At 40.4% G+C, this 23,003-nt stretch overlaps 1 protein-coding gene across 1 annotated transcript in view; it reads left to right on the top strand.

Moving 5' to 3' along the window:
- Nucleotides 1-911: 911 nt before the first annotated feature.
- Nucleotides 912-23,003, top strand: part of MTDH (metadherin) — a 31,763-nt gene continuing 9,671 nt past the window's right edge. Inside the window, exons 1-8 of the mRNA XM_072328523.1 lie at nucleotides 912-1,446; nucleotides 6,911-7,015; nucleotides 12,011-12,092; nucleotides 12,588-12,767; nucleotides 14,158-14,226; nucleotides 16,311-16,562; nucleotides 20,248-20,334; nucleotides 21,866-21,964. Of these exons, the coding sequence (XP_072184624.1) occupies nucleotides 1,054-1,446; nucleotides 6,911-7,015; nucleotides 12,011-12,092; nucleotides 12,588-12,767; nucleotides 14,158-14,226; nucleotides 16,311-16,562; nucleotides 20,248-20,334; nucleotides 21,866-21,964 (1,267 nt within the window). The 5' untranslated portion in view covers nucleotides 912-1,053. The remainder of the gene's footprint in view (nucleotides 1,447-6,910; nucleotides 7,016-12,010; nucleotides 12,093-12,587; nucleotides 12,768-14,157; nucleotides 14,227-16,310; nucleotides 16,563-20,247; nucleotides 20,335-21,865; nucleotides 21,965-23,003) is intronic.

The raw sequence follows: 23,003 nt of genomic DNA, 5'->3' as shown, positions 1-23,003 counted from the left end.
TTAGAGTCCACCTTTAATGTGCATGGGGAAATTTATTTGGGGAGTTCTTTACAACACAAAAACCTCCCTTTGCCATGCATTCATCCAGTGACACCTTTGAAAACGCTTTCTGCACCAGAGAAGGCCTACTGAAAGGCTGTGGTGCAAGCCCGATATGGAGCAGCATCTACATGCCTGTCCCATAGAATCACAGAATTGTAAGAGCTGGAAGGGACCTCTAGAGATCATCCAGTCCAGCCCCCTGCAAAGCAGGCTCCCTAGACCAAGTTGCACAGGTAGGTATCCAGGTGGGTCTTGAGTGTCTCCAGAAACGGAGACTCCACGACCTCTCTGGACAGCCAATCTCCATGGTGCTGTGGTTGCACAGTGGCTGCTTTGGTGCTCTCCATTCGCCACTGGGACCCATCATTACGTGCTGATGTGCACACAGCGTGTGGGATATGCTGAGCTCTGAGCTCCCACAGGGCTGGTGACTCAACATCGAGAGTCGTAGGCCCCTGGGGTCTTCTCTGACCTGACAGGCCCAGGAAGGTTATCCTGTTTGGAGCTGTAAGAACAAAACCGCGTAAGATCTACAGGCCAAGAACAGGGAGTGGTGAAAGCACACGCCAACCAGCGTTCCGCAACCCGCGAGGTGGTGCAGGCGAAGCGAATTAAAGGCGGCACACGATCGGGGAAACAGCCCCGCCGCTCGCTGGGCAGGAAGGTCACGGCTCCCTCCCTCCGGCTGCCACGTCGAGCTCGCCCGCCGCCCCGCAACGCCTCCACAGCGGGCAGAGAAGGGCGGGGAGAGGAGGAGGGCGGCTGCTGAGGGGCGGGGATGGCGGCGGCACGCTGCGGCAGGCGCCCGGCGGGGCGGTGACGTTGGCGTAGGCCGGAGGGCGGGGAGGAGGAAGAGGAGGAGACCGGGCGCCTTCGGAGCAGAGGCGATCGAGTCCCGCTTAGGCTGTGCTGGTTTCCCCCGGGCGGCTCTCTCGGGGCCGCGATGCGCTCTGCCTGAGCTCTCCCTCCGCAGCGCTCCCGCTTCGGGCCTCCGCAGGGCGAGGAGCCGCGATGGCCGCGGGAGGCTGGCAGGAGGTGGCGGCCCAGCAGGCCGAGGAGACGGCGGCCCGGGTGCGGGATGTGTTGTCGGGCGGCCTGGGCCTGCTGCGCGCCGAGCTGGGCCTGGAGCTGGGCCTCGACCCCCAGGGCCTGCCCACCTGGCTCGCCCTGGCGCTCCCGGCCGCGCTGGGGCTGGCGCTACTGGGGCTGCTCCTGGCCGTAACGTGCGGAGGAGGGCTCCGCAAGAAGGCGGCGCGGAGCGCGGCCGAGAGGAAGGGCGACGAGGCGGCGGCCCTGACGGCCGGCGGGGGCCCGGGCAGGGCGGCGGGGCCGGGAGCAGGGCTGCTGAAAGGCGACGAGCAGAAGAAACGGAACAAGAAGAAGATCTCGGAGAAAGCGGCGAGGGTGAGGGGCTGCGGGCTCTGGGGATCGGTTCGCCCTGGCGCTCCTGGCCGTGAGCTGGGTTCGGGCTGGCCGCGGGGCTGGGGGCCGTGGGTCCAGATGGCATCGCCTGAGTGAAGGGTCCGTGCCCCAGCGCAGCTTCCAGAGCTCGGAGGGGCAGCGAGGCGAGAGAGTGCCGTGTTGGTAGTGAACGAGGAATGTGCTTTCTCGAAGCGTTCTGATGGTTCTACAAATTACACGAAAGCAGTATTTATATTTCTCTCTCTCTCTCTCTTTTTAATCATCATTAATCTAAAGGCTTACTGGGTTGGGAGCTGGTAGTGGAAACCTTGCTCTGGTTTAATTTCAAGGCAGGAGGTGCAGCCCAGGCAGGTACAGACGGCGGCATTACAAGCCTCGTAAATGCTGCAGTGATTCAAACTTTAAGGCGTTTTGTGGCATCTTTTCAACAGAACGCGTTAACGTCAGTCTGACGGTGAGCTTCCCTCGGTGGGAATATGTCTGACTTAGTTGTTACAGTAAGGATCATCTCCTTTAATAAGGAAATCTCTCTGAGCAGCCCCTTAAAAACAGATCATTCTTGTCTTTTTTAGTTCTCAGTATGTGCTGTGGGATCCTTGCGTCTTTGACAGTGGTTTTGTGACAAAATTGATAGAATACAGAAATTATCAGCTGTCCTTTTCAGGCTTCTGGTAATCGTAGGTTGGGGACTTGAATGAATTGCTTCAATAGCTTTTATTTTGTTGGTATGTTTGTAATCCTATTTATGTCCAAATGGATTATAGGAATGAAAGTGCAGCAGATGTCCCCTGCCTGTTACAACCATGTCTCGTATTTTGCACTGTAAAATCTGAATTATTTGCCTATGACCAGAGAAAGGAGGCACAAAAGGAATTTGTACCTCTGTTTTGATTCTGTGGCAATATTGAGGCTTGAGAAGTTGGGTTTTTTTTGTGTGTTGTTTTGGGTTTTTTTTAAAGATATTTTAGCTTTGGCTTCTTGTGAACAGTGCAAAAGTCTCCTTGTACCACCGAGATGTCTTTGAGCAGTGAACTACTGAAACTTGCTGGAGTTGTTTCTGTAAGCAGCCAGAGGTTACATGCAGAGCACCGAGAAGAGGAAGCACTGTGATTCAGAATTTTTTCATGTTACGAGGTCTCCATTTTGGAGAAGACATACTAAAGAGATACAGCTCTTTTTTTACCCTCCTAGAGGGTGAAGAGATTTAACAGGTCCGTTTTATTTTCTTGAAAATAGTGGGTGCTCTCAGAACTAATCCACGTTTCTCCTGTTCTGTTTTTATGCTGGAATTAAAATGCAATCTCTTGCAAGTCATGACTGGGGACGCTGGGAAATTTCTCAACAGAAGGCAGTGAAGAAATACACCATTAACTTGACAGTGCTCTGCTGTATAGGGCTTCATGAAAGCAAGCTTTGTATTAATTGTATGTAAACTTCACTGGCATTTTTAGTGAATATAAATACTTGTATTGTTTTAGGCTTGGTTTTCTCAGGCGCAAAATAGTGAAAGTTGAAGCTATGTAAGAGCAAACAGTTCTACGGTCAAAAAAGAGTAAAAATGTTTTTTAGCTATGAAGAGGTCATTCTATATTCTCAAGATCTTAAAAGCTATTTTCTTAGTACTCTGTAACCATTATTTCCATGCAAAGTGGGATAAAAGAACCAACTTTCCCAACAAAAGAAAATGCATAAACTAAATCATTAACTACAGTGCAAATAAGTTTCTATCAGCGGTGAAGTTAAATAGGCCTGCCTTGTGCTCATTACCCAATGTAAGTTCATGGGGACCGACTGGTGTTTGCGTGTCCCAGTGTTTTCTGTCTTAGTTTTCTCAGTGGAGAACTTAAAGGAGAACTTTGTGAATTGAAAAATGGAACAAAAATTCCTACCAAAGGATGCATGTTTGTTTTCATGCTGTATTTTTCTATACTATGGTGCTGGTAATGAGGTCTGTGGAGGAAAAGAGTAAGCCTATTATCAGTAGATTTACCAGAGGGCTTGCTGTACCAAAGTCTAGATTTCCATTACAGGTATTACAGAAAGCTCAGAGCAACTGGTCTGTAGCATTTAAAAAGTGCACTCCAGATGTCTAATTAAAAGCTGTAGGGTTACTTTAATGTAGAGTTACCGAGCTCATTCTCTGACAGTGATGTGTAACTCTTGTCAGTCAGGCTCAGAAACGTTCTTTGCTGTACTCTTTCCAAGGATGAATATCACTGTCTTGTTTCATGAGTTTAGCTCTATTCAGCTCTTCCATGGGTACCGTACAATCTAACCAATACTGTTAGTAGAATAAATGTAATTCAGTAGTGCTGAGCTGACTAGATGCAGTAGCAGCAGTGGGGTTCTGTTCCTTTACTTGTTGTTGATAGAGGTAAAATGAGGCTGGAGTGGTTTAACGTTCATTAACATTTCTTAAGCCCTCAGCAGAAAAAGGTGGAAGCTGTTCTTAGATGGTATCTGTCCAATCTGAAAAACGCCATAGAAACTTAAGAATAATCCTCTTCTGTGTTCTGCTGTACCTTGTAAAAAATAAAAATTAAAAAAAAATCTCTTTGCATGCAGAAAAAATACCAAACTAGCAATTTATTTCCTAGAGGTTGAAGTGTACCTGCACAGTTAGGGCTACGTGCTAATGCTTGCTTTCAGTACAGGCACTGGCATTCATTTGCAAAAGCTTTCTATTTGGCCTCCTTGAAAGAACTTCTCAGGCTATGCTCGTTGCTCCTAGAAATTTGCCACATAAAGACTTTTTCATACTTTCAGCTGATACTCGCATGTTGTGCCTGTCAAATTGCAGGAGGAGTGAGGCTGTAGGATTGTCTGGTGCTTCGAGAGAAAATTGCTGCATTTCTTCCTATAAGAAATCCTTATAGAAAATAGTGGTAAATGGATTCTTTCATTGGCCAAAAAGACTGTAGGTAGTCATAGCTCTGTCATGTGTAACTAAGGGCTTGGGCTAATAAGGCCCTGTAAAACCGAAATGATAGTAATTCCATTTCTGCTTTCTTCAGTCTGAAGCTGAGGTATCCACAGCCGTGTACTGTATTGAATGAACACTATTTTTCATTTTAGCACTGTTTCAGCAATACCTTTATTCTACTTCTGGATTATCTTAACACCCTCTAAAAGGAATACGTGATGAAAAGGGTTTATTTAAACAGTGGAGTTTTAAGATCAGCAGGCAAGTTCAGGAGTTTGTTTGGAAATGAATATTGCTATAGACAGCATTATTTCTGCTCTGACTTTATTTCACGTGTTCCTGTAGCTGTTTGGATCAGACAAAAAAAAAAAAGATGGTAAATAATAAATAGCAGCATTTGGATGTGTTAATATTGTTGATGGAAGTTGGATATATATTACCGTGAAGTTAGAAGCTTTGCCTTTTAAAAGAAATGCCCTTGAATACTATGGAGAAGCTTCTGCTACTGTTATATCCAAAAATGGTCACATGATTTTTGCTTAAAAGTCTATGATTCATCTGTGGGCAGAAATAAAATGTGGAAAGCTTCCCCCAAGAAGGCGAATATTACAAATATTCAGGGAGAAACGTGTGAGGGTACAGATTTTAGAACTTATTTGTGATGGCTGCTGTTTATGTGATCAGATGATCCGATGGTGTTTTAAGCGGTCACGTGGGTGAGTTTTTCTGGAGGGTTCTTAATGGATATGAATTAGTTTATTTCTTCTGAGAGATGGCTGCTTGTTTTCGAAAGTGAGAGTTAAAACTGTAATTGAAATGTTGATAAAGAAGATTTTCATGCTGAAGGTATGTGTGTTGTACCAAAAAGTGAAGCAAAGCGCTGTGTGGAACTAAAAGTCAGCGGGCTGTGAACATCTCTGACGCAATTCTTAGAGCAGATGTGGCAGCTGTACTCTCTAGGTACGCTGCTGAATAACGCTCATTCTTCCTGCAGCCTGCAACTTGAAACGTCGTGGATATTGCCATGGGTTTAAAAGGTATCTTGCCGCTAACAGTATAGCTGTATGACATCTAGGGGACATCAGGTTCGAGAACTGATATCGGCAATGGGTTATTTTCCAAGATTGATTGTTGACTTGTTGGTATCTCTGTGGAGCCTTGTTCTGGGAGCTCTGTGAGAGGAACTTCTGGATGGTTCTGAGATGTAGATCTAGAAAATGTCCTTCGTTGTTCAGAATGCTGAGGGATCTGTTGCAAGTTAGATTTAAAAAGTCTAATTTAAGGCAGGTTATTGCAAAGGAGGAGCTGAGTGACCTGATCTTTCAATTTCTATTAATAGGTACAAAATAACAAGCTGGCATGCTAACTGGCTACAGTAAGCAATACTATGATATGCTCTGGTGAGAGCATGCCAAGGGTGCTCTGTAAGCATAATATAGCATGGCAAGATGTAATTCCAGTTAAACTGGGGAGCCGTGTAATGCAGAGTTAATGTAGCTCATGGTGTTCTAATAAACAAAATAATAATATGTGGATTAATGTAAGCTTCTTTTGAATTGATCTTTTGCACAGGGAACGCTTTTGCACCAGACAGTAAAGCAGCTGTGAAGTAGTTATTTATGTGTATCATCCTAAATTAGAGTGAAAGCTCGATGCAGAAATCATTATGGATAACAAGAAACTTGTGTAGACACAGGATCAATTAATACCTTTTGATAATGGATTTTCACTCAATTAGTCTAATGTCTACCAGAAAAATATTTTAGATACTTTCAACTCCGCAGGCACAGTAGCATCACCCTTAGGTTTGTGTCAACATTACTTTAAATTACTGTATTTCTGAAGAGGGAGCGTGTAAGCTAAAGCATTTGCTTTTCCTGCCAAAGGTGATGATCAGACTAATGGCTGTGCAGTAACTTCATTATCATGGAAACTTTTGGAAAGCAATACGTGCCAGTTTCCTTCCCTTTATTATTATGTGAGGAGAAAATGGTAGGCTAACGAAGTCTGACTGTCTGAACAGAACAATGGGGATAGCCTTTGTTCGTGCGGTATGTTTAACTTGTAATCTCTCTTCTATGAAGTTGAACTTGTGAAGGAAGTGAAGGTTACGTACAGATTTGGAGAAGAAAGTGCAGAAATGTGTTCAAGCTAGGAGTACCTTAGAAAATTGAAGCTCATTCCTGAACTGCCACAAAGTGCTAAATATGTTCATTTAATGCGTTAATTTGTAACACGTGCAGATGTAGCTGTTCTGAAAGCTGGTAACTTCTAGAAATTTGCATTCTGATAAGTAATTCCTGTGAGAACGGGGATAGAATGAGGGAACTTCTGTATTGTTTCCATTCTCATTTGTACATTCGGTAAATGTGTAATTGCTGTGAATACTTCGAGCCCTCATCCCTGTGCTCACAGGTACTTCTCAGTCAACAAATAGTTGTGTTTTGGTAATTGTGTCAGTCAAGCTTTGCTGCTTCTGCTTTCTCCAGTTTTTTTTATTATCATTGCTTCTTGTTTATGCAGCCTAATGGACGGTCTTTCCTTGATGTATCCGAGGATGAAGTAATACAGCCTGTCCGTAAAGAAAATACAAAGCAGCCGTTGGATACAGAAAAGAAGAATGAAAAGGTCAGTTATGGATTTGAAATGAAAACGTTTAATGCACATCACTTCACTATCTATTCACAATCAACAACTCTGCTTGTTGATTGAAACTCCTACTGCTTCTATTTGAGTGAAGGGACACATTTCTTACTCTGGAGAGCACTGATCTAATGTGTTGGAAAGAGCTAACAGTATTTTCTTAACTTCTGAGATCATGCCTTATCATGGATTGTTTGCATCAAGCAAAACAAACCCCCATGCTGAACACTGATAACGTTGTTAGCAATTTGAAAACGTTAAACCTACAGAAATTAAGTTTGTTTAATCATTGCTGGCTTCTGTGGAGATACAATGTAATGATAGTATTGTTAAGTGGCACAACAATTGAGGGACTATTATTGAAAGGACTGAGACCATGTGCTTGCTTATTTCTTTTGTCAGATGTATCCATTAGTGTTTAGAGATCTTAATTTCTGCTGACAATTAAGGGCTTTGAAGTCTGGCTTGAGCTTTTTGTTATGCAAATTGAACAGCTGTGTTAGAACATCTTTTTCCAAGCATAGTCTGTAGCTTTATGTAGAAGGTAACTGTACTAAATGTTTGGGGGGGTTTGGAGGATGGAGGGGGAGGGGTAAAGGAGGGGGGTTGGGGTTTTCTGTTGTTTTTGTTGTTGCTTTTTTACACTAAGGACAAATCTCTTGTAGCTTTATCGCAAATGTTCTCAACTCCAAGGCAATATAGATGGATTTATGGTAGGCCCCTAACAAAAAAAAAAAAATTTATTTTGGTTCTTGTTGATAACATTGTATGTGAAATTTTCCTTCTGGCATGGATTTCTGAAGATGCATAGTAGATATCATGGCTAGTGCTGCAGTTAAGGCTGAGCTGGCACTTTTGTTCTGATCTGGTAAAGGTTGTTTGTTTTCTTTGTATTCTGTCCTAATTAGGGCTGATTTAAAAATTCACCTTTTTTAAAAAAAAAAAAAAAGTATGCACATATTTTGACCAAGTAACATAACTGAAATCATTTGATATATTTAAGCATGAATGAATAGAATTATTTCCTCCAAAAATGCATTTGCTTTGCTTATACTAAATAGTTGTGGAAAGAACAATTGTTATGCTCGAGCAGTCAGAAAGCAGTATTTAGTTATTGTAATGAGTTTAGCTCACTCAGTTTAGCTCACTCGGACACTAATTAAGTTGTTTGACTTACCATGCAGTTAGTATGTTGGCTAAAGCACAACTGTACCTGCAGGTTACCTGTATTGTGTCAGTTGGCTATAGAGCTCTGAAAGCTTTCATCATTGCAAACAGGTTTCTCTGTGAAATGGCTTTGCCTTAAAATTTCATGCAGCGCACTTCTTTCTCTTCTCTATGAGTCACATATCGGATTGACTTTGTGGGTTTTTTCAAGGGCAGAACAAAATGGGATCCTGAAGGAGTAACTACATTTATATTCTTAACTTTCACTTTATCTTATGTGGCTTTCCCAGTAGGTAAGGTGTTTAAATACTCAACTTGAGCCTTACCGTAAAATTGCCAGCATAGTAATGTGAATTTTGAAATGTTAAATTGAAGCTGCAGCTCTGTGAAGTCAGTACATAGATTTTTATGCACCTTCCACAGATTAAGTGTTCATAGCTCTTCAAGGAAGCCTGGGAAAGCATATTTGCCTCAGGAATTGATTGTTGCCCTTCAGTTAAAAACAGCCCTAAGTACTTCCTTTAAGCTACGTGTAATTGTACAGATATCTAATTATTTTGTTAAGCCTCTTGGGGCATCTGTTGTGTTTGTAACATTATATGCCTGCTAAGGAGAATGTTGGGGGGTCTTGTGTGGGTGTTCTTTGTATGGCTTTAGGTGGGTGGTATAAGTTGATGGCTGGGATTTTAGCAGTGCATGAGTGTGAATATATATATAATCTGTGACCTGAAGGGTATGATTTATTTTTTTTTTGTACTGCTTTAATTTATGCTTTTGGTGGAAAAGCAGCACTTCATCTGTGTTTCTGTATTTCTTAGCTCTTTCAGCCTTGTGAGTTTCATGCATGTTTTTTCACAATAGATGCCACTTCTTGTTCTGCTTTGCGAGGAGGGGAAGCTTTGGGTAATGGCTCAGTTGTGGTTGTTTCATACGGTTCATCATTTCAACACTGAATAGCTTCTTCCCTTTTCTCCATATTAGTGACTTGTGTGGTTCTTTAGTTTTTAGTATGTGGAACCTAAAAGAGTGGAAAAAAGTATTTTCTGATGAGACTGTAAGATCTTAGAACATCATTGCTGGTTCCGTTTGCCAGTACACAAAACTGCCTTGTCTTGACTACTAGAAATAAACCGTCCATTGGGGATGATGAAGAAAGGCTTATTTTTCTATAGTTTGTTCTTGTGGGTTGTGGGGCTGGGGTGGGAGCGTTTGTTTTCAGACCTAAGTTTTGGCCAGTCTGCCAAGTTCCTCATGTGCTCTTTGGCTGGTGGCAGACCCAACACTGTCAGCTTTCTGTGTTGCAGAAGCTGACACTTTGAATGAATAGGGTTTCTGCAAAATGACTGGCTCATTTGCTCAAGAACCTTTAACGTCTTTAACCTTTGGCAGTCAGTTTGTTACCAGGATAATAGTGACTGTTACAGAACTCGGTTTGGCAGTTGATGAGTAAATGGCACCTAATTGTAGTTCTAGCTTCAGAGATTCAGCTCCAGTGACTGAGGCTAAGAATGAAGGTATCTTCAGTATTTAAATTATTGACTTTTTAAAAAACAATCCTTGCTTTCAAAACTACTAAACATTGAATTTTCATGCAAAGTGTAAAACTGTTTCTCTGTACAATCAGGTTATTTAAGAAACTGCAGTTATAACTTAGCTGTTCAAGATGACTGCTTCTCTATCTGAGCAGTGATGGCTTTGTTGACATGAGTTTTTAAGACCTCAACTTCCAATCTCAAGGTAGCTGAGAATGGAAAATGAATATATGATAAAGTCACCAATCTCCTTTCAAATTAAGTTGATAGAAGCAAGTCATAATAGTTTTTCTTGTTGTGTGTTGTCATTTTTAATTCTTTACTTGGAAGGTTCTTTGGGCAGATAATCTGGGCTATTCATGTTCTTGGAACCGCTTCTTCATAGATTGCTTTTGCAACTGGCCCTACTCTTTTGGAGACTTTTCAGAAGATAAATAGCCAGCATGTGGGTAAATGCGGTCTGCTGAGCAAACGGGAGATAATTCTGCTTGTATGCACATTGTGCAGTAAGCAGTGAGTTAACTGCTCTAGTCACTTCTGTAAGTGCTACGCATATGTTGATATAGCACTACATACAACCAGTGGCGTTCTTATTAGCTTCGGTGCTGCATCAACATCAACAAGCTGTGCTCTTTCAGTACCAATGTTGAAGCTTTCTGATGGTCTGGGGACATGCGGCTCAGAGGCATGTACACTGCACAGCATTTTGGAGCCGTAGGATATCTACTGCAACTGTGGTGTTAACTTGGTTGTTAGCAATCCTAGAGAGATATTCAAAAAGAGTATATCAAAGACTTGCAAACTGTGTAGTCTGAACTCAAGTGAAAAGCAGGCTATTTACCTTCACCCAGTTATTAGACTTGCTCTGAATGTCCAGGAGGACACTGGTATGCTTGGAATACTGTTATTAAAATAGTCATGCCAGAAATGTGCAGCAGTGAAAGCTGGATCTTAATTTGAGTAAATAACCTTCTTTCTTTAACAACTTGCTTTTTTTAATTATTTATTCAGATTTATCTAGTAGCTCTTCACTCGTTTGAAAAGCTTTTCAGCATTGTGTTTTCTTTCCAAGAAAGCAGGTAAATCATTTTGTCATCACCTTAGCTTATCAAAAGATTAAACTCCGGGGCTTTTCTATATTATACTCCCTCCTGATTCTTGTGTCATTTTTCTTTTTTCTTTTTTTTTTTTCCCTTCAAAATTGTCTTTTTAACTTTGTGTATTACTTACCTGTTGCACAGAAACTACTGGCAAAGGTTGTCATCTCTGTTCTTATTTATTTACTTCAATGACAGTAGAAACCTTAATATAAACTAACAAACTGTATATATATTGTATGGGCTGCAGTCACATTTGTGGTTTAGAAGTCATTTTCCATGCTGGAGTTATCTTAACTTTTTTTGAAAGATGTGGCTGGCATTTTTTAGCAACTGAAGGAACTGGGGCTGTTTAGTCTGAGGAAGAGGAGACTGAGGGGAGACCCGATTGCTCTCTTTTAATACCTGAAAGGTGCTTACAGCGAGAGTGGGGTTGGTCTCTTCTCTCTGGTGACAGGATGAGGGAAAATGGCCTCAAGTTGCACCAGGGGAGGTTTAGGTTGGATATCAGGAAACACTTCTTTACAGAAAGGGTTGTTAAGCACTGGAATAGGCTCCCCAGGGAGGTGGTTGAGTCACTATCCCTGGATGTGTTTAAAAGTTTGGATGTGGTGCTCAAGGACATGATTTAGCAGAGGGTTGTTAGACTTAGGGTTGTATGGTTAGGTTGCAGTTAGACTTGATGATCTTTAAGGTCTTTTCCAACCTGAGCAATTCAATGACTGTTTTGTTGGGGTTTTTTTGTGTTTTTTTGGTTTTTTGTTTGTTTGTTTGTTTTTGTTTTTATTTATTCTTCACATAGAACTCTATACAGATTTTACTGGAGTGGAATCTTTCTGCCAAACAGTTGATATTCCTCTGTGGTAAGAGTAGCATAGCTTCTTCCACTGGGATTTGTACTCTGTAGAATAAGTGCGTGTTCCGAACACTTGCGTACTGTGCAAGTCTTTCGTGTCCCTCCACAATCTTAATGTATGTTTAGGTATCAGTACAGTGTAGTACACTTTTCATTTTCAATTGTTTGTACAAGAAGCTCTAAGGAAAGTCAATTCAAATTTGCCTATCTTCTACTGATTGTTTTGTGCTTGGGTGTTGTTGTTTTGTTTGTTTGGTTTTTTTAATCTAAATTGCTATTTTGTTCACTAAGTAACTAAGATAATGCTTTTTTGTTTTTCTTCTCCTAGTCAAAGAAGAAAAAGAAATCAAAGGGAGATGCTAAAACAGTTCCAGATGCATCACGTCTCGATGGAAAGGAAGCTGATGAAGGTATTGAACACAAAATATAGTAGATAGGTTTATTTTGACTTCTGTGCTATATAAGAATTACTTGCTTGTGATTCACAAATGGGAAACTTGTTCTGTCGTACCTGCGGAATTGTATGTTAAATCTGATCTTAATAGAAATTTCTTAATAGAAATCTCATCTTTGAAACAAGTTTGTTTAATCATTATAAAAGCAGTTGAAGTTGTTAAACTTATTGAAACTGAGAGCAGTCATGAATAATAGCTCATTTTATCCATGTTTGCTTTGTGAAGCAGATTTATTGCATTGCATCCTGAACAACGCTTACCTTTGGCCAGTCATTTGTTTTCTCAGGCTAATGCTGAAGTTGACTGCCACATTGGTGATGTTGGGTAGTAGTTGTTGTTGTTGTTTTAAAACTGAACTTGTTTTCAGACTTCAGCCTGATAGGAAACAAGGCAAAACTGTCACTTTTACCTCTCTAACTTCGTGTTGTTTTCACTCGGCAAATGTTTTAGGAACCTGGGAAACAAAAATCAGTAACAGAGAAAAGCGTCAGCAACGTAAGCGAGACAAGGTGATGACTGATGGTGGTTCAGGAGAATCAAATCTCCAAGGGACAGACAACACAGCAACTGTATCTATTGAACAACTGATGCCTTCGCCATCACTGCCAGTTGGTCTCAGAAAAAATAAAGGTATGATGGTTTAGAGATCTCTAGAAAATTCTAGAAAACATCTGAATGCTTAAATAGTGACTGTTGGAATATAGTTGGTATGTTTGGAGATGCAGCTCATGAGAAAATTATTTGAAGCTATGTAATGTAGTTTTCAGTGTGCAAAAATATCATTTTTGAGCCACTCGTGGGAGAGCTCAGGGAAGGACATTCCTGGGGTAAATGGCAGAAGCAGGCAGTACGTCTCTACTCCCATATTTGTGCTCCACTGACTCTGACCTTTATGCTCCTGGAAACTTCAAACTCGCCCACAGCACTGTTGCAGCCAGTACCATCTTCTCAAATAATTGCTTACTTCCTTATGGCAAGATTATGTCTATGAGTTCTCTACATGAGTTCTCTACACTGCTTAACATGTGGACTTTTGTTTCGATTTCTAGTTTATTAGTAACTGCATTGAAGTGATTCATGATGGTGGTGGGGCACATCTGGCTGAAGTTCAGTAGTCAGTTGTAGCAGCTAAGGTTTCAATAGGGAAATGTAGGCTTTTGTGGCTGCTGTTGTTTCTGAACGTTGCATGGGTTTAAACAGCGTGTAGGCATAGGAATTCATATTTGGCTGTAGCTGAGCAGAGGCTTAGGAAGCTAAGGGAATACAGACATAGTTTAGCTTTTGTGGCATACTTCTAGCCGGTTGCTACACTTGGCTCTTTAATTTGATGAAACTTGATGTTCTAGCAAAGTGTCAAGAAGGTCAAGCCTAGCTACTGTGTAATACCTTGTAACAATATATTGAAACTTTCATGTTTTAATGTTTTTTAACTGATACTTGTTTGCACCTTTACTGAGTGACTTGTTCTTTGAAAACTGGATCAGTTGTCTCCAGTTTTCATTATTTTTATCCATTTATGTACAAACAGCTTCAGTGAGTAACTTCAGTATTTCAGGTAGTGCATGATGACCGTAACCGCTTTAGGCAGAGTCCATTGTGCATATGTTCTTCTGTACCAGTGATACTGAAAAGAATCAGTTATATCTCATGATCTCATGGTAAGGTAGACGCTAGAAATAGCTTTGTTTCTGAAGTACTTAGAGCTGCCCTTGGTTGGAAAATGGCAGCTTCTGTTTTAAATTTCTGCTCCTCATTCTTAAGGAAGCTATAGCTAGAATTCTTTGTAATGTGCAGTTACCGGCTGTATAGGTCCTTAATTGCCTTCGAGTGTTTAATCTGTCTATAAGAATCAATGTCAAAATAGAGCATTATTTTTATTCTTGAGTTCCCTGGAAATGGCTTCATTTACTTTGAGGAACTGATAATTGTGTTTTCCTTAGTTATCAGTAATGAACACCCTCAAGGTATTGCTGGTCTTTGCAAAAACATACTCTAGCTCTGTCTCCTACCTCTTATCCAGGTGATACTCTTCTGAATGCGCAAGTTAGCAGCTCGAGACCTTCAAAGGGGGAGTCATTGGTTCCACAAGGTAAAAGGTTTTTGTTGCTAGGCATCCTAATTAACCGGAAAAGTGTTTTACAGAAGTGAAAACAAACCGTCAGCGCAGGATGTTGTGTGGTTACTAATCTGGAACTCTATTATACAGCTGGCTTTTTTGGCTATGCAGATGTTATATTTCGAAGTTGCAGGTGGTGCTTAACACATTGAAAGTGGTCGCCTTACACCTATTGGGGTGTATAAAACAAAAAGTGCCTACAACTTTCATGCAGATCATCTGCTACACGCATTGTTACTTACAGAACAGTGAATCTTATCTCAAGCTCTGGTTAAAAGTCCCTCATGCTAGCTTTTCAAATTTACTTTCTTTTTCTGTTAATGAGTTACTGACTCAAAGAATTCACACGTGTGAAGTTATTTCAAAGACAAGTCCTGGCTTTTGTAGTTTGCACTCATTGCAGGTTATGTATGGTTGATTATTCAGCTCTTTCCATTCTCCTTTGAGAGCCATGCTGTAAACGCATTCATTTTGAGAATGACGTTATTTGTCATATGTCTGTTTTTACTATGTTGGGCTGTGATTTGAGTGCTGAATCGCAATGGCTTTTTGATAAGCAACAGTGGCATGTTGGTGATTAAAATCTGGCACTGTGAACAAAGGTGATTGTTTCTCATAGCCATCACTAATAGTATTTCTTTAACCAAGAGCGGTCATTGTATTTTAGGCAAGTCAACAGATGAGCTATTGGAAGCACCCAGGTCCAGAAAGTGCATCACTGCTAGTTCTTGTGAGCTTTGATTCACATGTTAGCTTCCTGGACCATAGCTCAGAAAGGAGGAGCCGCATTCTTCAGAGCTTCAGAGAAGCATAATCATAGGATAGGAGGCAATGATTTAAGTTGCAGTAAGAGGTATTCTGACTGGGCACGAGAAGAAAGGCTCCTAGTAAGTTTTCCAGGAGATGGTTTGAACTCTCAGCCTTTATGACTTCCAGAACTTGAGTGAAGTGATAAAACTTTGAGATTAACTGTACAGAAGTCAGCAAAGGGTGGAATCAAGTGACTTCCAGAGATCCATCCCAACCTGAAGTTTTCTGTGATTTCTGTGAAAAGCTGCTGATTGCACAGAAAGTGAATGTAAGTGATAGGAGAACAGTTTGATAAACAGAACATTTAAGTTTTTACTTGAGGACTTCTGCTGTCTTCTTGCAAGATTGCTAAACAGTTGCTTTACCAGCTACACTGTAGTTTGTGTGTTTGCTATTTTTGTTGCCTTCCTGTGATAATGTTTATTGACAGAGCGTAACAGCCCTGGAGCTGGGTAGGGAAAGAGCGGTAGTTCTAGATATAGGGATTGGGATATTACAGATGTCTGTGTTTGGAAACGGGATTTGTCTAGGAACACATAGTCAGAACTCAGCAAATAATTTCCTTGCCAGTGATGCTGCCTTGAATGTCTTTTTGCTGCCTGAGTGGAATTTGTTTATGAAATAAAATCTTGTGTGGCTTTTGTAAGCATATTATGCTGACATAGCTGAGTATTTGCATTATGTTCTTGATATACAAATATTGCACAGATTGGCAATTTTATTGTTATATGATGCATATTTCTTTTTAAAAAAACAAAAACAAAAAAATCCACATGATAGATAGGGCTATTTGAGAAAGGTTTGTCATGTTTAGGAAGTGAGTCCTCAAAGTATATATGAAACTTGCCTTGACTTGTAATTCCTTGGCACAGTAGACTGTTGTAGGCCAAGGCTTGTGATCTCTTACTGTAGTGAGAGCTCGCCATGTTCTTTTCCCTCTAAGCTGATGGACTCTCGTTAATGATAGCTATGCTTCTAGTAATTTCCACATACCATTCAGAAAATGTTTTCTGTTCCTTGGTCATTTCTTTCAGTTTGTGCCTATAGAACTGTTGTATGTTACCATAGTTACGAAACAGAAATCACTCTTTGTTCAGTACATGAGACTCTCTACAAACCATGAGATCATCATGATCTGTAAGAGAAATTACCCCCTTTTGTTGTTGAATTAAAAAAAAAAAAAATCTATTTTAATTATTCATCCAGGTTGTATTTTAAATGTTATTTTTATTATGCTTTTATTTAAGTTTCCCCAGGATTAAACGAAAGCCATACAGTAAATGGTGGAAGCTGGAATGAGAAGCCTGTAAAAATCTCCTCACAGATTGGTGTAGGAGAGGAGAAGTGGACTCCTGTTTCCTCAGCTACAGCTGGGAAGAGGAAGACTGAGACATCTGCCTGGGCCCAAGATGCTGCAGATGCCAACGGGAATGGGAAGGACTGGGGTGTAACCCTGGTGAGCAGGCCTTGGAAGGAGCGTTCTTTGTTCACTCCCATTGGTAAGCTGTTCTGAGCAAAATGTGCATCACTTAAATGTTCTTATAATTTTTAGTAATTAATTTCTTGAATAGCTTTATGTCTCTATAGTAGAATAATAATTGAATGTTCTAGTGAAATGTGAACTTTTCTGTTTCTTGTAATTTCTGATGGTCTACCATCTATGTTTTTGATTACAGCTGAACTCGGCTTTGTCTGAAATAAAATTATTTCTTTGTAGGAACCAATTTTCATATCATTGTTCTAAAATTCTGAAATTGCCTAGTGAAATCTTAGTGCAATGTAACTTCTTTTTTAATATGTTTTTTATAACATTGATATGTTCTGTTGATACAAAACAATCAAACAAGCTGTAATTAGTTTGGAGAAGACTCTGGGGACACCTCCCTGTGGCTTTCCAGTACTTGAAGGAAGCATAAATAGGAGGGGAAATGACTGTTTATGAGGGTGGATAGTGATAGAACAAGGGGGAATGGTTTTAAACTGAGACAGGGAAGGTTTAGGTTAGATACTGGGGGGAAGCATTTCACACAGAGGGTGGTGACGCACTGGAACAGGTTGCCCAAGGAGGTTGTGGATGCCCCATCCCTGTAGGCATTCAGGTCCAGGCTGGATGTGGCTCTGGGCAGCCTGGTCTGGTGGTTGGGAACCCTGCACATAGCAGGGGGATTGAAACAGATGATCACTGTGGTCCTTTTCAACCCAGGCCATTCTATGATTCTATGATATGATTTTATGTTGTCTTTGGCAGACATTTAGGTTTCAGTAATGAAAGGTGCTTAGATCTTGTGGTAGGCTCATAGCATTTCACTGATATTTATTTATTTTCTCATTACAAATTATTTTTCAGTCTTTTGAAGTGCAATTTTTAGCCTTTGTTGCTTATACTGTCCTGTACAATAAGAGATTTTCTTTTTTTCATTTGTGGAACAGCTTTTTTTATTTAGTAGATACTGTAATGTTTTTCTTCCTACTGTTCAGATCCTAGTCACTTTTGGAAGTCATTGTTGTTCTTTAGTCAGAAACACTTCTGTAAGTCTAGACAGATTTCATTTGTCCCCCATATCTTAATGTGTGGCACCTGAATCTAGACTACTGGAAGCATTTCTTTTGGAAGCTTTATTATTGCTAAATTGAAGCAAAGGTGTGTTTTGGTTTCTGTGGTATTTCTTCAGAAGACTGTGTTCTGCCTTGCATCATAGAATAGCTTGGGTTGGAAGGGATCTCAAAGTTCATCTAATTCTAAACCTCCTTCTATGGACGGGATTGCCAATCACTAAATCAGGCACTAGATCAGGTTGCCCAGGGCCCCATCCAATCTGACCTTGAATGCCTTTAGAGATGTGGTATCCACAGCTTTCCTGAGCAGCCTGCTTTAGCACCTCACCATCGTCTCAGTGGAAAATTTCCCTGACATGTAATCTGAATTTCCCTTCTTTTAGTTTATAGCAATTTCCCCTTGTCCTGTCAGACAGTACTTCGTATTCTAATACAATGTTACTTATTGACAGAACATTATGTTCTTGTTTTGTTGTGGAGAATAGATCTTGTTTGACCAGGCTGATCTGTTTTTGGTAAAATGATGGGATTTGTGGATGAAGGGGAGAGCAATGGATATCCTTTTTCCATAACTTCAGTAGAGCTTTCAGTGTTGTCTCTCACAGCATCTTTTGTATCCAGGTTAGGGGGTTCAGCTATGGATGGCTGAAAAACTGATTAGGTTCAGAAATCATTCTTTGCCTGGAGGCTGACAGTGGGACATCGCAGGCTTTTATCATCTTTGATATGGAGGAGATGACAGAGTGCAACTTGCGTCACATTTCCAGATTACTGAAAACCTTGAGGAACCAGCTGATGCCATCCAGATCAAGGGTGCCATCCAGAGGGACCTCAAATGGCAGGTGGAATGGCCCAACCAAATTAGAACAAGGTCAAATATAATATGAAGTGCTGCATCTGGGAAGGAAGAACCCTGAGCTGGTGAATGATGGTCTGGGGAGCAGCTTCCTTGAGGAAAAAAGGGAACTGGTGGACACAAAAATGGAAACGAGCCAGCTGGCCATGGGCCCTGGCAGCAGAGGACACCAGCAGAGTTCAGGGCTACATTAACAGGAGGCAGTCAGTCAGTTGTGGTAGTAATTATCCCCTTCTACTGAGCACTTCTTGGGCCTAATCTGGAATGCTGTACCCAGTGTGGGGGCTCCCCTGTACAGAAAGGATATTGATCTACTGGAACAGATACATTGAACTTAGAAATGGTCAGTTGTTGGAGCACTTGCCCTGTGAGGAGAAGCTAAGGGTATGAGGCCTTGCCTGGGAAAAGGAGTGCTTCAGGAGCACCTAACAGCAGCCCTCAAGAACCTGTGAGGTGTTTCTGAGAAGACAGAGACTACTGTACAGTTGTGTATGGTAGAAAGATGAGTCAACAGACATATAGTAAAATAAAAAATTTGTACTGAATATAAGCAAAAACTTTTTCACCACAAGGCATTGTATGTAGGTTGCTCCAAAAGTAATGCCTCCTACTTATTTCCATGGAGACTAAAACAGCCACAAATTGTATAGTAACTCTGGTAGAGCAGATTCCCAGCCACAAAATACTGTTTTTCAACACAGTTGCTGCCATTAGGTAATTCGTGCAGATGAGCTGAATGTGGCTTGTCTTTCATATCATTCTTGCCACAGCCGAAATGTACATTTATCAAGCATCCATGAATGTCAGTGGGTACAAATTTTTTTGGCATGGAGAATTTCAGTGAAACACCTTCGCTTCATATGCACTACCATGTCTAATATTGTTTTGTCAGACTGCTTCTCTGCTGTCACCTGTCACATAGCAGCAAATGTAAGGGAATATCGGTGGGAGTTCATCCTCAACTGCCATACCACCAACATCTGCCTCTGACATCGTGGGGCAACATAATAAATAGGCGGCACTGATATTGAACAGCTCTTGCACAGCCTTTCTTAGTAGCCAGTCTTCATTCTTAGAAGTCTTTAATGCCCAGCTGGATAGAATGCTGTGCATCCTGGTCTGACCTCTGAGCTGAATGTGTGTTGAGAAGGAGGGTGTACAAGGAACCTTCTGAGATCCCTCCCATCCTGATTTATTCTGTTTTGTAGTTTGTTAACGCCTGGTAGCTTTTATTTGTAATCAGGGTCTTACTATCTGTTTCTTTTAACACAATTGTACCACTGGTTATTTTGTCTTGTTTTATGCTTCAGAGTCAATTAAATATGTCCTAACTTTCCATCGGCACCTATTTGTCGGAAATATAACATATAAGCAATTTTCTGTAAGCTAGATGTCATCTACAGAACTAACGTAAGATATTTAATAGCTCAGGTGAAGGAAAGGTGGGGAAAATTACAGCAGTGTGGGGCTCAAAACACAATCAACTTCTCTGCTAAGAGTTTATAGAAAAAAACTTGTTACATATAGAAAAGTCTGTAGAGAGAGGAAGATAGTTTGAAAATTACTTCAAGCTGAATGTTCACACATTCACGCCTCTTATCAGCACTGATTGTATCATTAATAATCAAAATAATTCAGTTTTGTAGAATGTTAACATGACTAGAACTTCCTCTGTTTTTCTCACCATGTTCATCGTTAAATAGCAAACTTCTTCATTATTGCCAGCAGTGTGAAATTGTTGGCTTTTATTTTCCCCCTGTACTTTCCCACAGATGCTTGGAAGGTAGATGCAAGGCTAAATACCTCCGAACAGAATTCTACTTCTTTCTCTTCTTTTGGATTAACTCCTGGAGTTTCTGGTATGTATGTGCTTTCAGAGATCCTCTTCTCTGCTTCCCTACCTGATGGAAATAGAATTTGCCAAATGTTATTAATTTGTATCTTTTCTGAATTGTCTTTTGAAAAAGTAGTGATAAATGTAAACAAGTGGAAGACCTGCTTTGTGGAAGTCTGGGAAGCTTTTTGTCTTTTTTCTAGTTATGCTCAAATAATGCGATAAAGTAACTTTAAAACTGATAGTCAGTGCTTGATATTGCTACATCTCAAGATGAAGATTTGAAAATTGCTTTCTAGGAAGTTCTGTTTACCCAGAATTTTGAGGGATTTTACTGTTCATTGATTGTTGGTTTGTTCATTTGTTTTCCTTCATGAAACTGAAGCGCTACCTGAAAAATGTGTTCTGTAAAATTCCCGAGTCCTTGCTCTTCAGGATGGATGAGAAAGCTGAAGTGCAGAGTTTTCTTGTTTTAAAGGGTGAAATCGCTGTAGAGTGCAAACCTGGCTTCCTAACAAATCTTGTGTATTGCACCACTGACATAAGTGCTTCAGTGATTTATTATGCAATGAAGGAATTGTATGTCAGGTTTTCTGCTCTTGCTTGCTTACTCCAATTACCTTGGAGCCTGGTGTGGCTATTTTCTTCTAGGAAGCAGCTGGCCAAGTGCTCGTGTGCTTAGACTTTTACTTGTATTGCATTTTGCAGTCTTTAAACTGTAAACCTAGAGCTTATTGTCTTATAGCTCACAAGCGCTTCATTCTCTGTGCACTTCTGTGTCATTTTAATAAAGAAGTCATGAATGTCAAGGTCTAATTCACCATTCTTTCTGAAGACTTGTTCCATTAATGAAAGTTTATGCAATTAAGACAAAACGTTTTAATAAAATTTGATTTTCCAAGGGAGCCACTTGAATTCAAGTTTAGTTGCTACTCTGAAACTTAAGGAAATTCAGTTACTAAAGAGAGAGAGACTGATCTGTGATGCATCTGCAACAGCATGATTCTGACTTCAATTCAGAGAGAAGCATAAATCCGATTGCCACAATTTTTCAGATATCATAGAGAGTGGTTTGGCATCTACATCAGCCACTTCTGTTAGGACTCTGGGATTCATCTCATCAGGACCCAGATTCTTGTGGATGTTCAGGTTCCCCAGGTCTCAAACTTGATCTTCACTTACAGTGGGAGGGGGATGTTGTTTCCCAAGTACCCACCTACTAAACTAAACATTTGAGTGTGGTGTGACAGGCAGTTATCAGAGAACACTGAGGCAAAAAAGCTGCTTTAAAATAAATAATTTGTATTACCCCTTTTACTTTCCCCCATAGTCTACTGACTTGACTTTGCTTTTTCCGATTCCCTGTTTTTTCTGGAAATATATAATTCTGAAGAGCTTGTAGCTTTCTTGTAGCGTACAGTTTTTAGAATCTGACTTTTTGTTTGTCTGTTTTTCAGTCTTCTGTCTTCCTTTGATGCTTTGCTTTGAATTCCTTTATCTAAGGTGATTCAGGAAGCTTGCAGCTTACGAGTACAACTTCATTTATTCCTTTTCAGGATCCAACAGTGAATCGGTTTCTCAAGCTGGTACTTCTGATTTTCCATGGGATTTAAGTCACGCTCAGCCCCCTGTTGATGATGAATGGTCTGGGTTAAGTATGTTCCTCTAAAATGTTCATTAACAAAAATCGCAATTGCCACCGCTATGCAGCATACATACTTAGTAGCTACTTGCATTAGCCAGTTGCTGTCATGCATTAGTAGAGTAATTGAGTTTGCCTTTACGTATTTGTACCCTGCTGGAGATTTAACTCTTACCTGTAGTCTTATTTCCTTGTTTAGCAAGCATTTGGAAGTTCTTGCAGAATGTGCTTGCTTTTCCCAGCCTCTCTAGAAGAGTGTCATAGTAGAGTTAGTAGAGTAATGTAGTGAAGTTAGTCTTACAGAAATACCTATTACTAAAACCACACCCATGAGGAAAGTTTTGTGGTGTTTGCTTCTGGAATTGTCTTGTGTTTGATAGCTTTATTCAGTAAAATATGAGAATGTCTAAGAAAAACAACACCTAATGACCTCACTGACTTAAAAACTTGGCCAACAAACTGACCAAAGCTGCCTTGCACGTTACCTTCCCTCAGAAAATAGCGCTTTGTTTAATGACTTCAGAAGTAAAATGAGTTTTTGCAGTCTGTAATTCCACCAATTTTGCCAGATACCAAATCATACAAAGACTTGTCTATCTGGTTGAAGGATGAGGGAAGCACATTTCAGTTAATCATTGGGAAGTTATCAGTTTTACCTCATGAGTTTATAATTTATATAATTCATTCACATTTCTGGGCATAGAGTGTTTATGGCTCTACCTTCTTATAATCAAGTAGTTTATTCATAGATACCGAGTAATTGAACTTCCATTATTTCCATGTTCCTAGTAATGCACTTCAGCTCTAAGTGATATGTAGATATACCTTGCTGGTTTATCAGGTTCAATACAAGGAAGTTAGCTGCATGTGCAGAAACTGAATTTTTACATTTTATTGAAAAGTTTGTATTTTTTTCTTTATTGTCCCACCATTAGTTTCTTAGACAAAGCTTATGGAGCATTACATTGCATAGTAATTTCTTTCAAATCAGTCGATTTTAGTGTTAATGTTTCAAAGTATGAAGTTGAGGTTATATTTATGCATGAAAGCAA

Source organism: Excalfactoria chinensis, chromosome 2, assembly GCF_039878825.1.
Source record: "Excalfactoria chinensis isolate bCotChi1 chromosome 2, bCotChi1.hap2, whole genome shotgun sequence".
Lineage (NCBI taxonomy): Eukaryota > Metazoa > Chordata > Aves > Galliformes > Phasianidae > Excalfactoria > Excalfactoria chinensis.
This window is presented reverse-complemented; position numbering and strand designations above follow the sequence as displayed.